This window comes from Pan troglodytes, chromosome 7 (assembly GCF_028858775.2).
Source record: "Pan troglodytes isolate AG18354 chromosome 7, NHGRI_mPanTro3-v2.0_pri, whole genome shotgun sequence".
Classification (NCBI taxonomy): domain Eukaryota; kingdom Metazoa; phylum Chordata; class Mammalia; order Primates; family Hominidae; genus Pan; species Pan troglodytes.
In genome coordinates, this window is record NC_072405.2 from 64,543,504 (window position 1) to 64,569,278 (window position 25,775).

Consider the following 25,775-nt stretch of genomic DNA (forward strand, 5'->3'; position numbering starts at 1 on the left):
TGAATTAAAATATTAAGGAAAAACACCTCTAATTCTGTCCCCTAACCTTAGAGAAATAGCTGGACTAGAAATATTTTATGAGTGATGTGCTATTTGGTGTATTTCGGAAATACTTGGCAAAGAAAGAACTAACATCACATTTTATGGAAAGGAAGAACAGAGCTTTGAACAATTATAACCTGAAATCTACTTCATTTCCGAGCTTATATCCTTTGCATATATGTATTCTCTCACTGTATACATGTATACCGCCCATAGCCTGCTTTCTATGGAATTCTGCAGCATTTAAGCTGGAAACAGCTTATTCCAGATTAGCCCAAATCCCATTATTAAGAATTTTCAGGCTGGGCATGGTGGTTCATGCCTGTACTTTGGGAGGTCACAAGGTCAGGAGTTTGAGACCAGCCTGGCCAACATGGTGAAACCTCGGCTCTACTAAAAGTACAAAAATTAGCCGGGTGTGGTGGTGCGTGCCTGTAGTCCCAGCTACTTGGGAGGCTGAGGAAGAAGAATTGCTTGAACCCAGAGGGTGGAGGTTGCAGTGAGCCGAGATTGCGCTACTGCACTCCAGCCTGGATGACAGAGCGAGACTCTGTCTCAAAAAAAAAAAAAAGGCATTTTTGTAGTTTCTCTAGTCTGACATGTTTTTAAATGCTCGGGTGTTTTAGAAATGTATTCCCATTATCAAGCCTTTCTGCCTGCCCTCCCCTCAATATGTCCCCATTATCCTGAAGGTAGGAAATATCTGCCATGTATCAAAGTCACATGTCATCATTGAGACAAAGAAATCAACATCGATCTTCTTAAGAAGTGGAGATAGGCCAGGCACGGTGGCTCATGCCTGTAATCCCAGCACTTTGGGAGGCCGAGGCAGGTGCATCACCTGAGGTCAGGAGTTCAAGACCAGCCTGGCCAACATGGTGAAACCCCGTCTCTACTAAAAATACAAAAATTAGCTGGGCATGGTGGCACATGCCTGTAATCCCAGCTACTTGGGAGGCTGAGGCAGGAGAATTGTTTGAACCAGGACCCGGGAGGGAGAGGTTGCAGTGAGCCAAGATCACGCCACTGCGCTCCAGCCTGGGTTACAGAGTGAGAGTCTCCAAAAAAAAAGGAAGTGGAGATAAAGAGTGGATATATCATGCTATTAAGTTATCATACATGATGTTTCTTGATAAATTAACATTGTAATTTTATATATAGAAAATATATGTACTTAAAATGTATAAGAATATTAATAGATTTAATTGTGTGCTTATAAATATAAAATTTAAAAACCTATTACAGGCAGTGAAAGAAACATTACATAAGTATGTACAGATATAGAACCATATCATATATAAATATGATTAATAGAAAATAAAATAAGAGAAATTAGAGTCACAAATAGTTTTCTTATAGACATCAGAGTTCTCAAAAAAAGATCTGATTTTTCTCATACCATATGCTATAGATTTTGTATGTTTTAAAACACAGGTTTTTTCGTTTTGCACTTATTTATTCATTTATTTATTTTGAGGTGGAGATTTGCTCTTGTTGCCCAGGCTGGAGTGCAATGGCACCATCTCAGCTCACTGCAACCTCCTCCTCCTGAGTTCAAGCGATTCTCCTGCCTCAGCCTCCCCAGTAGCTGGGATTACAGGCATGCACCACCATGCCTGGCTAATTTTTGTATTTTTAGTAGAGACGGGGTTTTGCCATGTTGGCCAGGCTGGTCTTGAACTCCTTACCTCAGGTGATTCACCCACCTCGGCCTCTCAAAGTGTTGGGAATACAGGCGTGAGCCACCACACCCAGCCTGTTTTTTGTTTTTAAATGATGAATAAAGATGTCCTTTATTCAGAAAAGTCAAGGAGAATAGTGTGCAAACCCACACACCACTTTTTCCTCTTGTTCAAAATAAAGGGGATTAAAAATCAAGTTAGAAAGCAGAAGTAGTAAACACGCTTGAAGTCTTTCAATTCCCTCCTGTATACCATTTTTTGCCCCTTCTGTGGTCACAGATGCCCTCCACTCATGAGCCAGTTAGCTTGGCCTTATTCCATGGCCATAACCAACACTCTCAGCCCTGGCCAGATATGCCAAAATGCACGCTATGGATTGACTAAAAGGGGAATTTGATGAGAAGGTGAGGTAGGGTTGATGCAAATTCAACAACATTCTAGAAAAAGCCATTTTAAGGGAAAATCTAGAGCAATAGTATATGTGTGGCGTACATGTGTTTCGGTCTTATAAAAAGCATATTAAAATGTTTGTAAGTTAAGGGCTTTTTGAAATTGGAAAAATCAGCTTGCTGCTTTTAAAATGATGTAATTAGTTTCTAGTCTTCTAGTTATTTCCTCTAAGTTACATGAAATAGATCATATATCCAAATTATGCAAATCTGAATGACTAAAAAATCAACATAAAACTTCCTGACATAAACATTTGAAGGATAGTATGCAGCCATGGGTTTTTCTGGTTCTACAATGTAGTAATTTTCCCTGTCTCACTGAAATGGAGATTTTATGGGCTTTCATCAGAAATTTAAATTTCAGTACAAACTGTTTTGGTCCCATTCTGTGAAGCCACTTTAATCAAAGAGAGACAGAAAAGTTACATGACTTGTGGTATAGGCCTCTGACAGCATCTATCTTACAAGAGGCCCAGAGGCCTCACACAGCCTCATGTGGCACTGTGAAAAAAAGAATTTGATTTTAAAGGTAATTGAGGTGGTCTTTTGTGCCACCAAATCCTTCCCAATAACTCACCCCCCCCCACTGAAATAACAGGGGATGCCATCTGTCCCCGTGATGGAGTCAGGGTCAGCCCAAGAAAACCTGGATGGGATGGGACTTGCTCTCAGTCTCCAGGGACAGAGCCCTGACCATGCAATTGGGGAAGCCTCAGATGGGCAGTCCCAGGCTGGGACGGCAACTCCACAAAATCACCAGGGTCCCGCCACTTCCGTCTCCATCCTGCTGCCGCTGGTGTTTGCTTTCTATGTGAAGACTCCAGCCTTCACTTGTTTCTAGGGAGAGAGAAAGAGGCAAGGGAAAAGGGGAGCTGACAGCAAAGCCCTGCACAACCGATCTGCGGACCAAAACTCCCTCTGCCCTCTGCCCGGGGCTGGAGAGTTTGGAAGCACACTCATTGAGCTGGGCAAACTGCCACCCCAGATAATATTAGGGCTCTGTCACCAAATAAGAGGAGGAGCTAAGATGAGGTGAGCACCTAGCACCTGCCCAGAACCTCGCTCCCTTCCTGCCACCCACAGCAAGTGATAAAGAGCCCTGTCACTGGCCGAGCAGGGCAGGACGCACCTCTACAGGTTTTCCCCTCTGTGCTCCTGTTCTTTCTAACTTAATAAATGAGCCCATCCTAACAGCATCTGCTACTGTTACAAAAATCATATATACAACATGAATGTGAGTAAGAAAAGCTAAACAGAATTTTTTTTTCTAACAAATATTCTCTCGTAGGTTCCAGAATCTCAGCTTTTACCTGGACAGAGGTTTCAAACTAAAGGTATGTTTTCATAGCAACATAGTTAAAATTTTTTTTCTTTACTATTAGAGCTTCTATAAAGTGATTGTCCTAAATGTTTTTATTTTTTTTTATTGTGGGACATATATAACATAAAAATTAACCCTCTTAACTATTTTTAAGTATACATTTCAGCGGCATTAGGTACATTCACATTGTTGTACAACCAGTACCGCCCTCCATCTCCAGAACGCATCTTCTCAAACTCCATACCCATTAAACAATAAGTCCCCATTGCCTCCTCCCCCAGCCGCTGGCAACCTCCGCTCTTTCTGTCTTTATGAATTTCACTACTCTAGGTACCTCCTAGAAGTGGAATCATACAGTAATTGTCCTTTTGTATTTGGATTATTTCACTTAGCATGATGTCCTCAAGGTTCATCCATGCTGTAGAAAGTGTTAGAATTTATTTACTTCTAATAGTGAATAATATTTCCTTGTAAGTGTATGCCCCGGCCAGGTGCAGTGGCTCACGCCTGTAATCCCAGCATTTTGGGAGGCCAAGTTAGGTAGATCACCTGTGGTCAGGAGTTCGAGACCAGCCTGGTCAACATGGTGAAACCCCGTCTCTACTAAAAACACAAAAAATTAGCCAGGCGTGGTGGTGGGCGCCTGTAATCCCAGCTACTGGGGAGGCTGAGGCAGGAGAGTAGCTTGAACCCAGGAGGTGGAGGTTGCAGTGAGCCGAGATTGCACCATTGCACTCCAGCCTGGGTGACGAGAGCGAGACTCCGTCGCAAAAGAGAAAAACCAAAATGCTACATGATGTTTATCCATTCCTCCATCAATAGACGTTTGCATTATTTCCACATCTTGGCTATTTTGAATAATCCTGCTGTGAACATGGGTGTATAATTTCTTAAATATAGAGTTGTATTTATAGTTTTAGATTTAAGTGATTTGCAATAACAAGTACTGGACACAGTGTATACAGCAAGGTACTCTCTGTGGGCCGTGCAGACCCTGAGCCCACTAGGCAGGAAGCACATGTCCTTCTTCCAGTCGCCCCCTCTTAGTGCTTCCTCTCATCCTTTGTGCCCCATGAGGTTTGTTAAAACGCTTCTGCTGATGGATTCTTACAGGTGTTCTCTTGTGTTCATCTTTAGATCCAGAGGAACAAGGAGACATTGTGGTAGCCTTGTACCCCTATGATGGCATCCACCCGGACGACTTGTCTTTCAAGAAAGGAGAGAAGATGAAAGTCCTGGAGGAGTAAGTGCTCTCAAGCACGCCATGGCTGCTCATTTCCTCAGGCCACTGAGCCCTGCAGGCTGTCCCCTTGTCTTGCTTCTGGTGCTACAGCCATAGCCCGGCCCCTTTCTTTTAATGGGTATGAGGCCTCCTTGCTACCCACAGGGAGTGGGCAGTGGAAGGAATAGAGCCAAAGGGATTTTCCTTTTAAGTCGGTCTGTGAGCACACTGCAGGGGGTTTCCCTTTGAAGACAGACAGTGGTTTTTCTTTAAAACAATTTTTTTTTTTGAGATGGGATCTCTCTCTGTCATCCAGGCTAGAATGCAGTGGCATGATCATAGCTCACTGCAGCCTTGAACTCCTAGGCTAAAGCAATCCTCTCACCTCAGCCTCCTGAGAAGCTAGGACTACAGGCATGTGCCACCATGCCTGGCTAATTTTTAAAATTTTTGTAGAGATGGGATCTTGTTATGTTGCCCAGGCTGGTCTTGAACTCCTGCTGTCAAGCAATTCTGCTGCCTTGGCCTCCCAAAGTGCTGGGATTACAGGTGTGAGCCACCACACCCAGCCTGGTTTCTTTCTTTATCCACTCTTGCCCCCTTAAGAAATTTGGGTCTGTGTGGCCCATGCATGATACTTGAAATGTCACTTTTCTTTTGTTATATTACTCATGTTTAGACTGGGTTCATGGGCCCAGCCTAGTTTGAGTTCTAAGGGTACTGAGCTACAGCAGCTGTGTTGGGAAATTCTCAACTCAGCAGCTGCCATGCTTTTGTGAGGACGCCTGAGTGTCGTCATCTCCTCAACCCCCTCTTGCTGACTCAGACATGTGGCAGTGTCAGACCATAGGCATGCAGGACAGTGCTCAGAATAAGAAACTCCAGTTGCTTTAATTCTAGCTTGCTTTTCTTACTAATCTTGCATTAAATGTCACTGTGACCTGCCAAATAGGGTTTGAGGGGGAGACTCCCTTATTAAGGAGAAGGTGTTCCGTGGTTGAGAGCAATGTTGCATATGGGTTGAACAGGGACTTAAGCCTGATCCTGGCCCTGCCACTTGATAGCTGTATGACCTTGACAAGACCCTTAAACTTTATACCTTGGTTTCTTTACTTATAAAATGGGAATGACAGTACCTAGATCATGGGGTTGATGTGAGCATGATGCATGTGTTTAAACATGACATAAGCAAAGAGGAGGCAGAGCTTAGTATTAGTTCTAGTTGCCTTCATGCCTTACAGACAAGGATCCTGTCTGCGTGTGGAATTTATAGAGGAATGCAGTTAAGGCTCAAAGGGACCCATTCCTTCCCCCATTACCAGCTTACCTGCTTGCTTCTTCCAGTGCTCATCCCTGCCTCCTCCCTGGCTCCATGCCTGCCTTTCTGCTGAGGACTCGAGCATGGTGATAAAGCTCACTTGCTTGGAATTGTCTTTTGGTTTTCTTCTTTTCAAGGTGTCCATCTCTATGATAACTAGATGTTTGAACAAAGGAGTTTATAATGCATGAACTATGGACCAGTATTCCCTTGACTCTCATTTCTATAAGGATTTGAAAGCATTTCTTAGCTATCCTGGGGCAAGTTACAAACCTTTTGTTTCTGTGAGATGGGAGCCATTTGTACCAACTCTTCTTTGTGCACCCCTGATCGCAGTGATGCATGCTTTAGTTGTAAGGCTGTTTTCCTTTGCTTCTGTCTCTAAACATATTTTAATTCCATCACGAAAAGTGAATTTTCCCACTGGATTCTGGGGTTCCAGAGATGTTCTCCACCCGCCTTCACCATCCTAAACAAACATCTTGAGACAATTGCTATTGTAGCTGTTGAGTCTTGGATATAAACACTTTTTTCCTTTTATTTTTAGTTGACATGGAATAATTATATGCAGTCATGGGATACAGAGCGATATTTTGATACATGTATGCAGTGTGTACGGATCAAGTCAGCGTAATTAGCATATCCATCATCTGGAACATTTATTCTTTCTTTGTGTTGTGAACAGTCAAAACCCTCACTTCTGGCTTCTTTTCTTTGTCTCTCTCTCTCTTTTTAATAGCTTTATTGAGAATTCACAATACCATACAATCCATCTACTTAAAGTGTACAATTCAGTGATTTTTTTAGTATAGTCACAGAATTGTGCAATCATCACCACAATCCATTTTAGAACATTTTAAATACCCCAAAAGGAAACCCTGCACCCCTTAGCTGTCACCTCAACTCTCCCATTCTCTGCAGCCCTAGGAAACCACAAATCTACTTTTTATCTCTGGAGACTGACCTATTCTGGATATTTCACATAAATGGAATCATACAATATGTGGTCCTTTTTGACTGCCTTCTTTTATTTAGCATAATGTTTTCAAAGTTCGTCCCTGTTGTAGCATCTCTCAGCACTCCATTCCTTTCACTGCTGAGTAATACTCCACTGGATGGATATTCCAGATTTTGTCCATTCATCAGTTGATAGGCATTTTGGTTGTTTCTACTTTTTGCTTTTACAAATAAGGAAGCTTTGAACATTCATGTACAAGTTTTTGTGTGGACATTATGGTTTCATCTTTCTTGGGTATATGTCAAGGAGTGTAGTTGCTGGGTCCTGTGGTAACTCTATGTTTTCTTTATTTTTAATTTTTTAATTGATATGTAATATCTGTACATAAATACATATTTATGGGATATCTGTGATATTTTGATACATGCATGGAGTATGTAATCTTCTAGCTTCTTTTTGATGTGTATTTCTATTCTAGGCATGGAGAATGGTGGAAAGCAAAGTCCCTTTTAACAAAAAAAGAAGGCTTCATCCCCAGCAACTATGTGGCCAAACTCAACACCTTAGAAACAGAAGAGTGAGTCCTCATGTGTTGTCATCTTGGTGGCTTTGTTTGCCACATTGGATTTCTTGTTAATATTCTTCACCTTTTTCTTGCCGTGGAACATAATATGCAGGAAATGTTGAAATGTCTTCACAGGTGGTTTTTCAAGGATATAACCAGGAAGGACGCAGAAAGGCAGCTTTTGGCACCAGGAAATAGCGCTGGAGCTTTCCTTATTAGAGAAAGTGAAACATTAAAAGGTAGGAAATTGTTCAAAGCCTCTTTTAAAACACTATTTAGGAAATTATTTTTAGAAACTATTCTAGAGCTACTCAAGGGGATAAAAGGATATATAGTATGCTCTGGTAGTAAAAGTTTTATGGTTTGATAACAAATAACAAACTTCAGTGATTAGTTGTGCTACTAAAAGTAATATAGTTGAGTGTGGTGGCTCACACCTGTAATCCTAACACTTTGGGAGGCCGAGGTGAGAGGATCACTTGAGTCCAGCAGTTAGAGACTAGCCTGGGCAACACAGCAAGACCCCATCTCTACAAGAAATACAAAAATTAGCCAGGCCCGGCAGCGCATGCCTATAGTCCCAGCTACTCTGGAGGCTGAGGTAGGAAGATCACCTGAACCCAGGGAAGGGAGGCTGCAGTGAGCCGTGATCACGCCACTGCACTCTAGCTAGCCTGAGTGACAGAATGAGGCACTGTCTCAAAAAAAAAAGAGAAAAGAAAAGAAAAGTACTGTGGAAAGCACACATGATTGTGGCCAGTTCTTACCAGGCTTTGTTTGCTGAGCCTTTTGGATTATTATTTGAATAAATCCTGAAATTTTAAGACAAAGAAAATTAGGCTGGGCATGGTGGCTCAGGCCTGTAATCCCAATGCTTTGGGAGGCCGAGACATGAGAATCACTTGAACCCAGCAGTTTGATACCAGCCTGGGCAACATAGCAAGAGCCTGTTTCTATAAGAAATTAAAAAATTAGCCAGCTGTGGTGGTGCATGATCGTAGTCTCAGCTACTTGAGAGGTTGGGGTAGAAAGATCGTTTGAGCCCAAGAGGTCGAGGCTGCAGTTAGCTATGATTGTGCCACTCTACTCCAGCCTGGGTGACAGAGCAAGAACCTATTTCAAAAAAAAAAAAAGAAAATCAAAGTAACTTTAAAAAATTTAAATGTAGCTAAATAATAATTTTTAAAAATTATCATGAAGAAAGAAAATGGTATGTTGGCAAGCTACACAGCAAACAAAATGCCAGCTTCATTTGTCAAGTAGAATTTTTATAGGACTTTTAAAATTATGCATTTTATACAAATTTCATATATATATGTATTTTGCATATTTGTATCACAAAATGTGTACTGCAGTTGTTGTATAATGCAAATCTTATTTGTGAGATATAAATATTTACTTACACTTTTCCCCCCATAGGAAGCTTCTCTCTGTCTGTCAGAGACTTTGACCCTGTGCATGGTGATGTTATTAAGCACTACAAAATTAGAAGTCTGGATAATGGGGGCTATTACATCTCTCCACGAATCACTTTTCCCTGTATCAGCGACATGATTAAACATTACCAAAGTAAGTAAAAACTGAAGGTTCAACAAGACAAAATATATTTGTTATGATATGTATAAGACATCAAACACTATTTTTATATTAAAACTTTTTATGCATCGTATTTCTCTTAGATACAGTTGCAGGTCATATTCTATAAGTGGTTCTAAATTAATCTATAGTTAGGCCAGGCACAGTGGCTCACGCCTGTAATCCCAGCACTTTGGGAGGCCAAGGCAGGTGGATCACTTGAGGTCAGGAGTTCGAGACCAGCCTGGCCAACCTGGTGATACCCCATCTCTACTAGAAAAAAAAAAAATTAGCCAGGCATAGTGGTGCGCACCTGTAGTCCCAGCTACTCGGGAGGCTGAGGCAGGAGAATCACTTGAACACAGGAGGCGGAGATTGCAGTGAGCTGAGATCGCGCCACTGCACTCCAGCTTGGGTGACAGAGCAAGACTCAGTCTCAAAAAACAAATACTAAAATAAAAGCAATTAATTAATCTACAGTTAAATACACAAAGTGAGATTTGATCCTTGTGAATAATTCTCCCAGTCCTTCCCACCTAGTACATGCTGTTTGACATTCAGTGTTCCAAAATTACCAAGAGAAAAATATATATTATCTTTGCATATATTTTTACAATGCATCTGAATACCTGGAATAGGAATGCAGATTTGCAGATCTGTGTTTGTGTGTGTGTGTGTGTGTAAAAGTAATGTATATTCTTGGTAAACTCAAACAGATATAACACTACCACTGAAATATTTAGAAGTGGCAGGTCAATGTCCCTGTCTCCAGTGCCCGTTTGCAGTCCTGAGAAGCCTGGGCCTGAGACTCTGGGTCCCTTTCCTGTGTGATTGGAGTCAGTTGAGTGGTTGTTGCCCCGGCTCCTTTCTATGACCTGCTCGAAGGGGATGCACATTATAGGTTTGCTTGAGTCCCAAAACATGGAGAGAGCAACGTGCTTCCAATTTTGTAGATTCTTGCCTCCCTCCGCCCTCCCATTCCTGTGTGCATCCGGCACATGCTGAGGGCTTGTGGTACTCTGGCTGTGTTCTGGGGCCTGGGGTCCAGTGGTGACATGACCGAGTCCCCACTATGGTGCCCTGTGAAGCTTAATGTGGGATTAGTAATCTGAAATCACATTTTATTAAGTGTGACAATCTGTCAGCCTGTGGTTGTCTGTTGGCTTTGTTGTTTTTGTTCATGTATGTTAGCAGTGCTGATGAATACAATCAAGTATGTTTTAAATGGTTTTTCTTATATAAATTTCATGCCAGGCATGGTGGCTCACGCCTGTAATCCAGCACTTTGGGAGGCCGAGGCGGGTGGATCACTTGAGGTCAGGAGTTTGTGACCAGCCTGGCCAACGTAGTGAAATTCTGTCTCTACTAAAAAATATAAAAACTAGCTGGGCATAGTGGTGGACGCCTGTAATCCCAGTTACTTTGGAGGCTGAGGCAGAAGAATTGCTTGAACCCAGGAGGCGGAGGTTGCAGTGAGCCAAGATCGCCCATTGCACTCCAGCCTGTGCGATAAGAGCGAAACTTCATCTCAAAAAAAAGAAAAACAAAAAAACCCACAAATTTCAAAAGTCACAATTATGTCAAGGATGCATTTTAGTTCACAGACTGCAGCAGGTTGGACACTATAAGGCTCCTAGTTCAAACTTTTCTTTATAGACACGTAAAGTACAAAGTATTGCATTTCTTAACCTTCATTTTTCCCTTTCAAATTAGAGCAGGCAGATGGCTTGTGCAGAAGATTGGAGAAGGCTTGTATTAGTCCCAAGCCACAGAAGCCATGGGATAAAGATGCCTGGGAGATCCCCCGGGAGTCCATCAAGTTGGTGAAAAGGCTTGGCGCTGGGCAGTTTGGGGAAGTCTGGATGGGTAAGTGTGCGGCTCGGGGACCTATGTCCTTCTAGAGATGGTGACAGGAGAAGTAAAGGCTCAAGCCAATTTCGATCAGCTTCTGAGCCAGACACTAAATTATGTCAGAAGCATCATTTATTTTGTTTTCCTCTGTCCATTGGGGCTGAGAACTGGCCTGCAAAATCTATTTACTTCAGCTCTTGCTCTTTCTTGCGACTTAGTAATTATCTTAATGTTTGTAAGGAGGGGAGTAATGGGTATTTATCTTGATCATCTGCCCATTTCTTCACGATTCCCTCATCGCCAGATTCTCTGGATGCACGGTTCAAGTGCAAGAAATTTGCTTCCATCTCTGGGAAGGGTTATCTTAGGGCTGGAACCCATTGGCTTAATAGAAAGCCTCAATGTATTACAATTTGAGGGTCACCAAGAAAGTTTCTAAGGTTCTCAAAATCACGTCATGAAGAAATCATTTCTTAACATTAAGTATTGCCTCCTCAGGCTGGCAAGAAGTGCAGCAAGATTATAGCAGTGGCTTTTTCCAGGGGATTCTTTTCATCTACCTACTTTAAAAAAAAGTTTTTATAGTGGGCTGAGCACAGTGGCTCATGCCTGTAATCCCAGCACTTTGGGAGGCTGAAGCAGGAAGATTGCTTGATCCTAGGAGGCTGAGAACAGCCTGAGCAACATAGCAGACCCTGTCTCTGCAAATAAAGAAATTAGCCAAGTGCCATGGTATGTGCCTGTAGTTCCAGCTACTTGGGAGGCTGAGGTGGGAGGATCACTTAAGCCAAGGAGGTAGAGGCTGCAGTGGGCCGAGATGGCACTCCTGCACTCCAGCCTGGGTGACACAGTGAGACCCTGCCTCAAAATAAATAAATAAAGAAAGAAAAGTTTTCATAGTGAATGTGAACTTCTTTGGTGATAAGAGTTTTTTAGAACAAAAATGCTAAAGCATAACATTCTTTTAATGGTTCTAATGGAATGTGCGGTTATTTCTGGGAAGAGTAACATGTTAGGTCACACACATCTGACTGGGTCACTTTTTCTGTGTCAGCTTTGTTGAGTGAAAGCAAATGTGATTTCTAAATGGAAGGGGCAGATGGCTTTTAAACACTCTCCGGCCCCGGCAGAACAGAAGCTGCAGCCACGTGGACATGTCACCTCTGCATCCAGGTTTTCCCTCTACAGTCTTGGCCCCTGGGATCATAGCCTTGCTCACTTTCTCCTGTTGGCCCCTCTTGAGCAGAAGTGACTTTTAAACACGGCACATACTGAGCCAGCCTATCATTAATTAATTCTTACTGCACTGTAAGTCTTTCTGCACATATTTGCAGAATTCAGGTAAACTGTAATTACATGACTTCACATTCTCCGTGTGGATCGGCATGTGTCAGAACTGGTTGGCAGTGCAAATCAGGTCCTCAGTTTCTGTTTCACTCAGCAGATTCATGGGTGTGAGTGCTCACTCTGAATGTTGTCTCTTCCCATGCACACTCTGTTGTCTTCCTCCTCATTTCTCTATGTGCTCTTTTTTTAATTAACATGAAATTCACCTGACATAAATTAATCATTTAAAAGGAACAGTTCACTGGCATTTAGTACGTTCACAATATTGTGTAGCCACCACCTCCATCTACTTTCAAAATGTTTTTATCATCCCAAAAGGAAACAATGTACCCAATAAACAATCACTCTTCATTCGCCCCACCCCTCAGCCCCTGGCAACCACCATTCTTTCTGTCTCTGTGAATTTAACCACTCTAGGTACCTCATATAAGTGGAATCATTTATTTGCCCTTTTGTGTCTGGCTTATTTCACCTAGCATAATGTTTTCAAGGTTCATCCATGTTGTAGAATGTATTAGAATTTTCTTGTTTTATGGCTGAGTAATATTCCATTGCATGACTATAACAGAGTTTGTTTATCTACTTATCCATTGGTGGACCTTTCAGTTGTTTTTACCTTTTGACTGTTATGAATAATGCTGTATGAATGTTCACATACAAATTATTATGTGGACACATTTTCATTTCTCTTGTGTATAAACCTAGGAGTTCAATTGCTGGGGCATGTGATAAGCCTCTGTTGAACTTTTTGAAGAACCACAAAACTATTATATGCTCATTTAAAAAAATGACTTGGCTTCTTTTTTCCTCCTTTGATGTTTATATTTATTTTTTTCCAACTCTACAGAATGGGGCAGGAATAGTATAATGAATATTGTATACCCTTCACATAGATTCACCAGTTGTCAATATTGTCCTAATTTTCTTGTTCTTTTATATACGTACACATACATAGATGTTATCATTGCCGTTGACCACCTGAGATTAAGTGCAGACATGACTTGCTGAGTTTTGTGAAGAGTGCCTAAGCACCTAAGCAGTGCTGTGTTCTCAGTGCACCTGTCAGGAGGCAAAGTATTAGCCGGTCCTATTCTTAATGATGTTCTATTTGATTTTATCTACAGTAATCCACCATGACTTTTATTTAAAGTGATCCAAAAGTTTAAATGGATCATTTAAATTTAGTTTCTCCATGGCAACTTTTTACTCCCTTTTGTAGTAAATAAATACTCTGTGGGAAGTTTAAGATTATGTAAATAGAACTTTCTCCAAATGGTTTCAGCACGATCTGTGAATTCTCTTCCCTCTTAGAAGCCGTCACTTCTCTATAAAGCTCCGGTCCTTTCTGTCCTCCTCCCTTGCTCCTTGAACATGTCTGTTCCAACCCCTCTGGCTCACGTCAAGATCCAGGGACTTCTGCGTTCTCTTCCCGGCTTCTCCGTCTGTTCACTGAGAGTATTGGCAGGAAAACCAGGATCACAATCACACTTAATTGTGCTCTTAGTCCATCTGCTTACTTACTGTGACTTTGTGTGGGGAGAAGGAGGAGAAGACAGGAGGAAGGGAGAAAAGAGTGTACAGGCTCTACGGGCCCTGCTCTAAGTGTGTTTGCATTGACATTCTCACTTACTCATTGCTGTAGCACTGTGAATGAGAGGCATTACTGTGATCATTTGATAAACAACATCACTGAGAATCAGATAAGCAACTTACTCAAGGTCATTCAAGGCAGTGAGAGAGCCAGGCTGCTCTGGCATCTGGGAACCCTGGACTCAATTATTTGCTACACTATTTCTAAGCTAATTTGACTTCCCTAGCCTCAGTTTCCACATCAGTGAAGTGGACAAACTCCTATCTTATCAGTTGTTCAAAGGAAGAATGAGATTATGCACCTGGGATGTTTCCCAGAGTCTGACTCCGTGTGCCCTATTTTATTATTGTCACTTTTTTGTTTTTTATTCTAGTTATTGGAAGCTATATTTTGATGTATTTCCCCCAATTTTAATCAAAAAACAGAGCCATAAATAATCCAATTAGACTTTCCTATGGATATTTGCTGGCAAAGGAATTAACGTGTCTGTCATGAAAAGAAATGTAGAGGGAGGTTAATCAGGATGTACTGGTTCATCCTAAATCAGTAGCCCTGCATATAAAGTGATGGCTTGGAATCTTGTTCCAGCCTCTCCTGTTCAGCTGTGAAGCCAGGATAAAGCGTCAAATTGCATGCTATTTGCTCCTGAGAGACAAGTAAAGTGAACCAAGTAATTCAAATCCAACTGCTTGAGTGAATTATTTCTTAGTAACACTGTTTTTAAAGATGCAGTTGTTGGCAGGGCACGGTGGCTCACACCTGTAATCCTGGCACTTTGGGAGGCCGAGGTAGGTAGATCGCTTGAGCTCAGAAGTTCAAGACTAGTCTGGACAACATGGTGAAACCCTGTCTCTATCAAAAATACAAAAAAAATTAGTTGAGCATGGTGGTGTTGCACCTGTGTTTCCATCTACTTAGGAGGTTGAGGTGGGAGGATCACTTGAGCCTGGGAGGCAGAGGTTGCAGTGAGCTGAGATTGCGCCGCTGTCACCAAACTGGGTGACAGAGTGAGACCCCATCTCAAAAAATAAATAAATAAATATGCAGCTGCTGCCAGCCTGGATGCCTGGCATCAAAAGTGCTGCTGTCCGCTGTGGTGTCAGTGCGTCCTGCAGGGGGTGCCTGGCGAGGTTGGGAGCAGGAAGTCAGGAGCTAGGCAGCCTGGAGCACACACCTCAGCAGACCTGCTTACATCCCCTGTTCTGTCGTAAGGTGTAAGTCTGCACTAAAATTGTACACCTGGAGCTTAAGAACATTGGTCCTTTCTGGGATTGGGAAAACCTCCTTGCTTCTAATTCCAGATACACTGAATCCTCCAGTTTCTCTTCTTTCCTGCACACAGCTTAATTTTAGAGAACTTTTGCTTAACATATATCCAGGTGGTGCCTAGGAGAAACAAGTTTAGAAGAGAAGAGAATGGAGTGTTGGAAAGTATCTGATTGTTCTATACAAATTGTTACTTTTTATTTAGACTGAAACAGGGTAAAAATCTTGAGAAAATACATCACTTGAATAGATTTGCTCATTCTGTTTTTAAAAATTGTGGTAAAATACACGTGACATAAAATTTGCGTTTTAGCGATGTTTAGGTGTACAGTTCAGTAGTGTTAAATGCATCTACATTGTTATGCAACCAATCTCCAGACTCTCCTTTCATCTGATAAAACTGAGAGACTGTGTACTCTTTAACACCAACTCCCTGATCCCCTCTCTGGCAACCACGACTACTTTCTGTCTCTATGAATTTGACTACCTTAGGTACCTCAAATAATTAGAATCATACAGTATTTGTCTTTTTGTCTCTGGCTTACTTCACTTAGCATGATGTCTCCAAGGTTTATCTATGTCGTAGCATGTGTCAGAATTTCTTTGCTTTTTAAGGCTTAATGATATTCCTTTATATGCATACATAACATTTTGTTTATTCATCTGTTGATGGACAATTAGGTTGTTTCTACCTTTTGGCTATTGTGAATTTGCCACTGTGAACATGGGTGCACAGATACCTCTCTGAGACCTTATTTTCCATTCCTTTGAGTATAAATCCAGAAGTGGAATGGCTGGATCCTGTAATTCTTCTATCTTTAAAATTTGGAGGAACTGCCGTACTGTTTTCTACTTCGGCTGCACCATTTTACATTCCCATTGACAGTGTGTAAGTGTTCCCTTTCTCCACAGCCTCACCAACAGTTGTTATTTTCTGTTTTGGGGATTTTTTTTGTTGTTGGCTGGTTGGCTTTTGTGATAGTTGTCATTTTAATAGATGTGAGATGGTATCTTACTGTGGTTTTGATTTGTGTTTTCCTAATAATTAGTGACGAAGCATCTTTTCATGTCCTTCCTGGTCATTTCTACATCTTCTTTGGAGAAACGTATGTTCAAGTCCCTTTCTCGCTTTTTAAATTGTGTTCTTTACTTGATTTACTAATAACGTTTTAAATGACAGAGGCAGTAGAGCCTCATCTAAAATGGGGTTTAATGGAACCTATCTCAGAGGGATTACATAACAATTGAAAGAAATTGTGCAGGTAAGTTCAATTGACAGCATTCAAAGCACTGTTATTAAATAATATCTTTAGTAGGAAAATATGTCACATTAGTGCAAAGGCTATACAGTAGAGGAAAGAAATTGCCCAGGGTTTCCCACTAAATAGAAGTTGTTTGTATTTTTGCTTTTTAATTTTTTTTTATTTTGAGATAATTGTGGATTTACATGCCATTGTGAGAAATAATACAAAAAGGATAACATATGTCCATGCAAAAACCTGTACATGAGTGTTCATAGTAGCATTATTTGTAATAGCCAAAAAGTACAAACAACTCAAATGTCCATCAGATGATGAATGGGTCAATAAAATGTGGTATATTCATACAATGGAGTATTTGGCAATAAAAAAAAAAGACCTGGCATACTTCAACATGAATGCCATGCTGTTTTATGGATGACTTATAACAACACTATGTTAAGTGAAAGAAATCAGGCCCAAAGGAGCACATATTATACCATTCCATTTATATGAAATGTCCAGAATAGGCAAATCTAGAGTTAGAAAGTAGATGACTGGTTGCCTGGGGCTGGGGGGCCTGGGAGTATGGTAGGAGTGACTGCTAATGAGCATAGGATTTCTTTTTGGAGTCATGACAACATTCTAAAGCTAATTGTGGTGATGATTGTACAATTCTGAATATGCAAATAACTGATGAACTATATACTTTAAATGGGTAAATGACATGGCATATGAATTATATTTCAATAAAGCTGGCAAATATATAAAAGAAATGGTACAGAGAGATCCCATGTACCATTTACCCAGTTTCCTCCAGTGGTAACATCTTGTAAAACTATAGTACAACATCACTACCAGGATATTGGCATTGATCACTGTTCATTTTTTAATTGTGCTTTTCTTCCAGTCTTATATTGAATGGAGGAAGGAAGGAAAAGAAGGGAAGGGGAAGAAAAGAAAATAGAAGAGAAAAAAATAGAAAATTTTGACTTGGGATCTTTTGCTTGTAGGGACTGAGTTTGCCTGTCAGTCAGCGAGCTCCTTCTTCACTCCTGAAATAATTTAAATATGTTGAATACACATAGCAGAGGAATATTGGGAATACAACCAAAAGAGTTGTGATTGGTGATTTTATGTTACAAATAGGCTGAAGGATACTCCCTCTCCCATTTTTGAGCTGCTAGAATTTAGTTTTCTCTTACCCTTTTTAGTTTCTCAAAGGATAAGCAGGCCAGCTTTTCTCATTGATAGAAAAAAATACAATTAAAGTTCTATCACTGTTAACCAAGTAAGTTAATATTTTTGTTAAACATAAGGAATTGTTCATGGACAACCCATTTCATTTTATGGTCTGCATTTTTTTTTGGCCTGAAATGCAGTGAACAAATACTAGGAAGTGACCTGTTCTTTGGGGGAAGGGGCTGGGTGGGGATAAAAGAAAGAGGTGTCTCTGCTTCAAGCTGTTTCCTCTTGTTTGTGTGATCCTTGTGACATCTGAGTTGGGTGACATGCTTCCTCTGCGGATTGTCCTATTCCCAGGGAATCAACTGGGCAGCGAGGCTAAGGACGATGTTTCCTCTGACTGCTTGGTCTATGAAGAGACCCTGAGGAAGGAAGGAAACTTATTTTACATTGAATTTTGCTTGATAAATTCTCATTTGAGCCAACTGCCTTGAGATTAATCACCAACCCACTTCCAAAATCAACTGCATGCATTTTTTAAAAACCACTCTCCCTTTTGTGGTACGTGGGCACTTTTTAGCAAGCCAGTCACAGCCGGAATTAGAGTGCTCTCAAGGTGCCACATCAGCTTTCTTTAACTGTGGCAAAGTGTCACTTCACAAGACACTTTTTACTAGCTCAAAAAGTTTTTTTTAACATAATTTTTCATCTGTATTGACAATCCAAATCTCCATGACTAGGTTAATTTGAACCTTCAAACTACCAGAGAGTATCTTAGAAACCTATGATTTGATCCTTAGCACTGAATAAAAATCATGCCTTTAACGGAGGGATGAAAACCACCCTATTGTTTCAATGTCACAGCCCTAAGAGATCATCTGGGAGCTGCCGCCATTCTTGGGCCATGTTTGACACAGCTGCTTTATCTACCACTCACCTCAAACTCCTTATCAGTATTTAAAATATATGCAGCTGCAATATTTCCTGATAACTTCCCCCCCAACCTTGGAAAGCGTTTTTTTTCCTTCGTCCTTTACTCATACTTTTCTATTGTATAAGTCTCCATGAGCTTCATTGTTTTTATGATGGCAAAAGGGAAATGGTTTTGTTTCTTTAACTTTTATTGCTACGTAATGTAACAAGCAGACAGAAAATGCAAACACAAATATCTAATTTCACAAATAATTACAAAGCAAAAACTGGTGTGCCAACCTCTGAGAGGAAACTTGCTAGCCCCAGAAGGCCCCACTGTCCACCCATCCCCTCCCACCCACACCCTACCTGTCCCCCAGAGACAACAGCTATTCCGACCTTCCTGATGGTTTTCTGACTTCTTCTTAATTTTGCCACTTTTGTATATGGGGATGTATGCATCCCCCCAAAATATAGCTCAGTTTTGCTGTTTTTGTACTTTGTATGAACAAATTATACCAAATGTGCTCTTTTACGTCTTGCCTCTTTTAATCAACGGGTTGGTGAGAGGCATCCATGCTTTTGGGTGTGGCTACAGTTCATTCATCTTCATTCCATATGGTGTTGGTAAGATACATGTATGCTTTTGGGTGTGGCTACAATTCATTCATCTTCATTCCATATGGTGTTGGTGAAATGCATCCATGCTTTTGGGTGTGGCTACGGTTCATTCATCTTCATCCTATGTTGTGTTGGTGAGATGCATCCATGCTTTTGGGTGTGGCTATGGTTTATTCATCTTCATGCCATATGGTGTTGGTGAGATGCATCTGTGCTTTTGCGTGTGGCTACAATTCATTCATCTTCAGTCCCTATGATGTTGGTGAGATGCATCCGTGCTTTTGGGTGTGACTACAGTTCATTCATCTTCATCTCATGTCGTGTTCATGAGATGCACTCGTGCTTCTGGGTGTGGCTATGGTTCATTCGTCTTCATCCCATGTCGTGTTGGTGAGATGCATCTGTGGCTATGGTTCATTCCTCTTCATTCCATATGGTATTGGTGAGATGCATTCATGCTTTTGGGTGTGGCTATGGTTTATTCATCTTCATGCCATATTGTGCTGTGCTGCATGTGTTTTCAAGATATACGATAATTTATCCATTTATTTCACCATTTACTGATGAAATTGGAGTTCATGTTAGTCCATTTTGCTTTGCTAAAGGAATACCCGAGACTGAGTAACTTATAAAGAAAATGTTTATTTGCTTTACGGTTCTTCAGATTGTATAAGAAACATGGCACCTGTCTCTGCTTCTAGTGAAGCCTCAGGAAGCTTCCATTCAAAAAGGAAGGCAAAAGGGAGTGAGCATGTCACACAGTGAGAGCAAGAGAGTGACCAGAAGAGGTGCCATGCTTTTAGACAACCAGCTCTCTTGTGAACTAATAGAGCGAGAACTCACTCTTTACCATGGGGATGGCCCCAAGCCATTCATGAGGGATTCATTCCCATGACCCAAATACCTCCCTCTAGGCCCCACCTCCAACACTGGGGATCAAATTTCAACATGAGATTTGGAGAGGACAAACATCCAAACTGTATCAGAGTTTTTCCCAGTTTGGGCTGCTATGAACAATGCGCTGCACATTTTTGTGCTGATGCAAGCATGCATGAGCTCTAGGGTGAGTGGGAGTGGATTTGCTGGATCGTAAGGTGTATGAATCTTCAGCTCGTCTAAGTTATTGCCAACTTATTTTGCAAAGTGCTGGTCCCAGCTTAGATTCTCACCAGCAATATGCCAGTCCCCATGTCCCCTTTCCTGACTAGCAGAGCTGTACTTAGAGAGATGTGGGCCCCAAGGCAGCACAGGCAGTGGGTGGTTATCCGGAAGGAAGTGTGCACTCAGCATCCTTCATGGACACCTTGGATGTTGTCACAGAAGCTCTGCAATTGAATTTCAGTGATGCTCAGCAAAGAACACAGAATGAGGCCTAGGGCAGCTGCTCCAGAGTCCCTCCCAAGGGGCAGGTGCTCATCAGCACTTGATATTACCAGACTTTAAAATTTTTGGCTGAGCTCGGCAGTGGTTTCTCATGACTTTATTTGCATTTCTCTGGTTACTAATAAGATTGAGTACTTTTCACGTGTTTATTACTCATATGAATTTCTTCCTTTGAAATGCCCTTCCAAGCCTTTGCCTATTTCTTCTGATTTTTCTTATTGATGTGTGAGAATTCTTTCTATATCCTGGATGCAAGTTCCTTGCAGTTATATGTATCATATAGTTTATGTATTTTCATCTATTTTATATCATGTATTTTCCTGCTGTGATTTGCTATGGATATGCTCATGTAACTTAGGGTTAGAGTTAGGGCTGGGGTTAAGGTTACGGTTTATAAACGTTAAAAAATTTATAATAAAACCTTTTTGATTTAAATGTAATATTAAAAGGCTTTTGTTGGTGGAATGTACTTTACAATAACTCTTAAGATCTACAGAAAAGGCCATATTGCTTGTAATTAGGCATTTAGATGGCAGAACAATTTAATATATTCATAATTCCATTATTTTAGGTAGGTGGTAGCTTTTTAAAAGGACCTAGGATGGTTTTTTTGTCAGCTTTATGTTACTATCTTCTCCATATGTTCTAACACTTATTTTGTACTGCATTTTTCTTTTTCTTTTCTTTTTTTGTTTGTTTTAGAGAAGGGGGTCTCACTATATTGCCCAGGTTTGTCTTGAACTCCTGGGCTCAAGCGATCCTCCTGCCTCTCAAAGTGCTGGGATTACAGGCGTGAACCACCTTGTCTAGCCTCATTTTTCTATAGAGCACTGCAAGCTCCTAAGTATTAACCAAAGTGGAATACAAAATAAAACATTTTAATAGAGGAATCAGTCTTGATGACCAAAAGAAACATCATTGGATAGGTTGACTGCTAGCTATAAATAAACTTTTTCTTATTTGTTTGAAGGCTTGGAAATAGATGTATAATACATTTCTTTACGATTTTAAAAAAATCATTTTTTAAAAAGTTCATACTTGGCTGGGCACAGTGGCTCATGCCTACAATCCCAGCACTTTGGAAGACCAAGGTGAGCAGATCAGCTGAGGTCAGGAGTTCAAGACCAGCCTGGCCAACATGGCAAAACCCTGTCTCTCCTGGAAAAAAGAAAGAGAAGAGAAGAGAAAAGAAAAGAGTACATACTCATTGACAAATCCAATCAGAATAGAAAAGAACAAGAGAAAGTAGAAGTCACTCCAAATTCTACCAGCCAGGGATAATCACTGTTGTTTTACTCAGCAGGCTTCCAGTCATCTTTCTATGCTATTCACATACAGATACTCTTGCACCCTAAAAAGGGGACCGTCCACTCCACGTCACGTTTCCTTAGGTGGATAGGGCAGGTGCTATCCAGCTTTTGCGCACCAGGCAGCAGGAACTGCAGGAAGATTTGCAGTGACACCAGCAGCTATTACTGCCTTCTCCCCATTTTTTTTTTTTAACATTTCCAAGAGAAAGATGGAAGCAGAAGAGAGGACAGGAAGGAAGAGTATGATTATTAATATTTCTGCTTTGCCAAATAACTGAGAAAAGGCTTTCCCAAGAGAAAGTCAGGATTAAAGTGCTCAATCCCAGTCCCAGAAGGGTGGTGCCTCAGGGGAACTATACTAAGGAGTCAGTAGTGCCCAGAGCATGTTCCATGCGGTGTAAGAGGCTACTTGAACAAGTGTTCTGAGGTCAAGAAATTGTGGGAAACGCTGGGGTGAACAAATGCAGGCTTTTCCCCTGAAGGCCTCCCAGGGCACCTGCTGCATCTCCTGGGTTGGGGAGGAGTGGAGGGAGTGGCTCCCTGTCCTTTTAGTGGGGGATCCTTTTTCACTAACAGTCACCCAAGTCCAGTTGTCTGCAAATTTTGGGAAGTGCTTGTTTGACTCTAGCATATTGTACTTTAAAGTTAGTATATATAAGTAATTTTTATAAAGAACACCTTTTTTAAAGAAAATGTGGTAAATAGTTAAAGATATGGTGAAGAAAATTAAAATCGCTCGTAATCACACCATTGGAAATAACCAGCATTTGATATATTTTGGTGTCTTTTCTTCCAGACTGTTGTTTATATGTGTGTGTCTGTGTATCTATAAAATATGTCTGTATTTTAAAATGGGGATTATAATGTGAGTGTATGCCTGTATGTGTATGTATACGTATGTAAGGGATTATAGCATATATAGAGTTTTGTTTTGTTTTGTTTTGGTCTTGAATAAAGAACATTTTATTATTAGAGAAAAATATTAGTCCTCGGCTGGGCACAGTGGCTCATGCTTATAATCCCAGCACTTTGGGAGGCTGAGGCTGGCGGATCACTTGAGGTCAGGAGTTTGAGACTAGCCTGGCCAACATGGTGGAACCACGTCTCTACTAAAAATACAAAAATTAGCCAGGTGTGGTGGTGGGCACCTGTAAACCCAGCTACTCAGGAGGCTCAGGCATAAGAATCGCTTGAAACCAGGAGGTGGAGGTTGCAGTGAGCCAAGATCGTGCCACTACACTCCAGCCTGGGCAACAGAGCAAGACGTAGTCTAAAAATAAATAAATAAATATTAGTCCTCATGGTAGAGTGCCAATAAAAACTTTTTTTGCTACTATTTCATAGAAACCTTTTGATTTTTGAATAATTTAAACATTTTTTGGTAAAGAAAGAAAATTCCTAGATACTTTTCATCTAGCCTCCCCTAATTTTATCACTATATAGAGTTTTAACTCAGGCTTTTTCTATCTGTAATTAAATTTTTTGCTAACTCTGCATCTACAAAGTGAAGTTTTAATTTTTTTTTGTTTTAATTGAGACGGAGTCGCACTCTGTCACCCAGGCTGGAATGCAATGGTGCGATCTCAGCTCACTGCAACCTCCACCTCCTGGGTTCAAGCAATTCTCCTGTCTCAGCATCCTGAGTAGCTGGGATTACAGGCGCCTGCCACCACACCCAGCTAATTTTTGTATTTTTAATAGAGATGGGGTTTCACTGTTTTAGCCAGGCTGGTTTCGAACTCCTGACCTCAGGTGACCCACCCGCCTCGACCTCCCAAAGTGTTGGGATTATAGGTGTGAGCCACCGCCCCCGGCTAGATTTTCTGTTTTGTAAAGCATGCCCGCCTTCTTTTTTCTTCCTAGGTTACTATAACAACAGTACCAAGGTGGCTGTGAAAACCCTGAAGCCAGGAACTATGTCTGTGCAAGCCTTCCTGGAAGAAGCCAACCTCATGAAGACCCTGCAGCATGACAAGCTCGTGAGGCTCTATGCTGTGGTCACCAGGGAGGAGCCCATTTACATCATCACCGAGTACATGGCCAAGGGTGAGTTCCTCCCACTGCCCAGAGCTTGCAAGGGCTTCAACCTCAAAAAGTAAAATGTGTAAGTGTTCAGAGGTCACTCAACTAGTTTAATTATCAAACAGTATACCCACTACCGAAAAATCAGGAAATATGGGAAGACAAAGCAGTTTATAAACCTAATCACCAGAAGTAATCCATGTCACAGAACTGAAATCTAATCCTCCTGTTTTCTCTGCATCTGCCTGCGTGTACCTATTGCCCTGAGAATAGTACCCCATATCTAGTAGCCCCCAATAAATATTTATCAAATGAATTACTATGTATTTCAAAAAGGAATTTTTGAAATACATATGCTTAAAATGTGAAGAGTTCCCAGAATTCTAATACTACAGATTTAGTACAGATTGTTCAGTACCAAATTCCTCTTTCATTTTTTTTTTTTTTTTTTTTGGAAACAGAGTCTCACACTGTTGCCCGGGCTGAGTGCAGTGGTGCAATCTCTGCTCACTGCAACCCCTGCCTCCCAGGTTCAAGTGATTCTCCTGCCTCAGCCTCCCTAGTAGCTGGGACTACAGGCACGTGCCACCATGCCCAGCTAATTTTTTGTATTTTTAGTAGAGATGGGGTTTCGCCATGTTGGCCAGGCTGGTCTCGAACTCCTGAGCTCAGGCAATCTGCCTGCCTCAGCCTCCGAAAGTGCTAGGATTACAGGCATGAGCACCCAGCCTCTATTTGTTCTTTAGCGTTATCTAATATTCATTTTCCTTTTCAGCATTATCTAAATGTTCAGGGTGTCACTTTTAAATATTAATGTTTTTTAAAACTTGTGGAGGTTAAAGTCCTATGTAATCATAGAATTGCTGGAGAATAGACTTCAAGCAATCAATTTTTCTTCTACTGTGATCACCTTCATATAGAAGACTTTGAATCAACATCCTTCTTCCTTTGTTCACCTCCAGTTCAGGAAACATACTAATAAACTGCCAAATTATTTTTTACGAAGTCCTCAGAAGTAATGAAGAAACATAAGCAATGATCCAGGATTAACAATCATCTCATGCACAATGGAGATGATAGTATGATGTCATAGCTGAATAGAGTCAAAAGATGAATATTACATTTTCTTATTTAATATCTGTGAGTATTTCAAAATATCAGTCATTCAGAGTCTTTCCAAACAATGGCATTGTTTGTTTTAAAGCAAACAAACCAATTAGCTCTTGTAGCTTGGGTTGCCATATATAGCCCAGAAACCAGGCTCAGGGCCAGACACCTTATAGGAGTTCAGTAAATATTGTTGAATTAATTAACTTAGAGTATTCCTAATGATAGGTATAAATATGGGTTTTCCTATGTAACAATGCCTAATATATATATATATATATATTAATTTTTTTGAGACAGAGTCTCACTCTATCACCCAGGCTGGAGTGCAGTGGCACTATCTTGGATCACTGCAACCTCTGCCTCCCAGGTTCCAGCGATTCTCCTGCCTCAGCCTCCCAAGTAGCTGGGATTACAGGTGCCTGCCACCATGCCTGGCTAATTTTTGTGTTTTTCAATAGAGACAGAGTTTCACCGTGTTGGCCAGGCTGGTCTTAAACTCCCGACCTCAGGTGATCTGCCTGCCTTGGCCTCCCAAAGTGCTGGAATTATAGGCGTGAGCCACCAAGCTTGGCCAACAATGCCTAATATTTATTGAGCACTTACTATATGCCAGACTGCTCTTGGTGCTTTCCATGGGTGATCTCACTTAGTCTTTTCAGCAGCCTGAGGGCTAAGTACTATTGTTCTGTGTCATAGATGAGATAGCATAACGTTTACTGAGCACTTGCTACCTGTCAACCATCATGGTATGTGCTTTGGATGCAACCTTTGATTCCAACCCCCCAAAACTCTAATATAGCCTCTAGT

The 25,775-nt window shown here is 41.1% G+C and overlaps 1 protein-coding gene across 3 annotated transcripts in view; it reads left to right on the forward strand.

The window, feature by feature from the left end:
• LYN (LYN proto-oncogene, Src family tyrosine kinase) overlaps positions 1–25,775 on the forward strand; it is a 137,916-nt gene that overhangs the window by 69,568 nt on the left and 42,573 nt on the right. For all 3 annotated transcript variants that reach the window (XM_016959500.4, XM_003311797.6, XM_528143.6), the window contains 7 exons: positions 3,462–3,507; positions 4,632–4,737; positions 7,471–7,569; positions 7,693–7,796; positions 8,977–9,126; positions 10,846–10,998; positions 23,700–23,882. In XM_016959500.4, the coding sequence (XP_016814989.3) occupies positions 3,462–3,507; positions 4,632–4,737; positions 7,471–7,569; positions 7,693–7,796; positions 8,977–9,126; positions 10,846–10,998; positions 23,700–23,882 (841 nt within the window). The remainder of the gene's footprint in view (positions 1–3,461; positions 3,508–4,631; positions 4,738–7,470; positions 7,570–7,692; positions 7,797–8,976; positions 9,127–10,845; positions 10,999–23,699; positions 23,883–25,775) is intronic.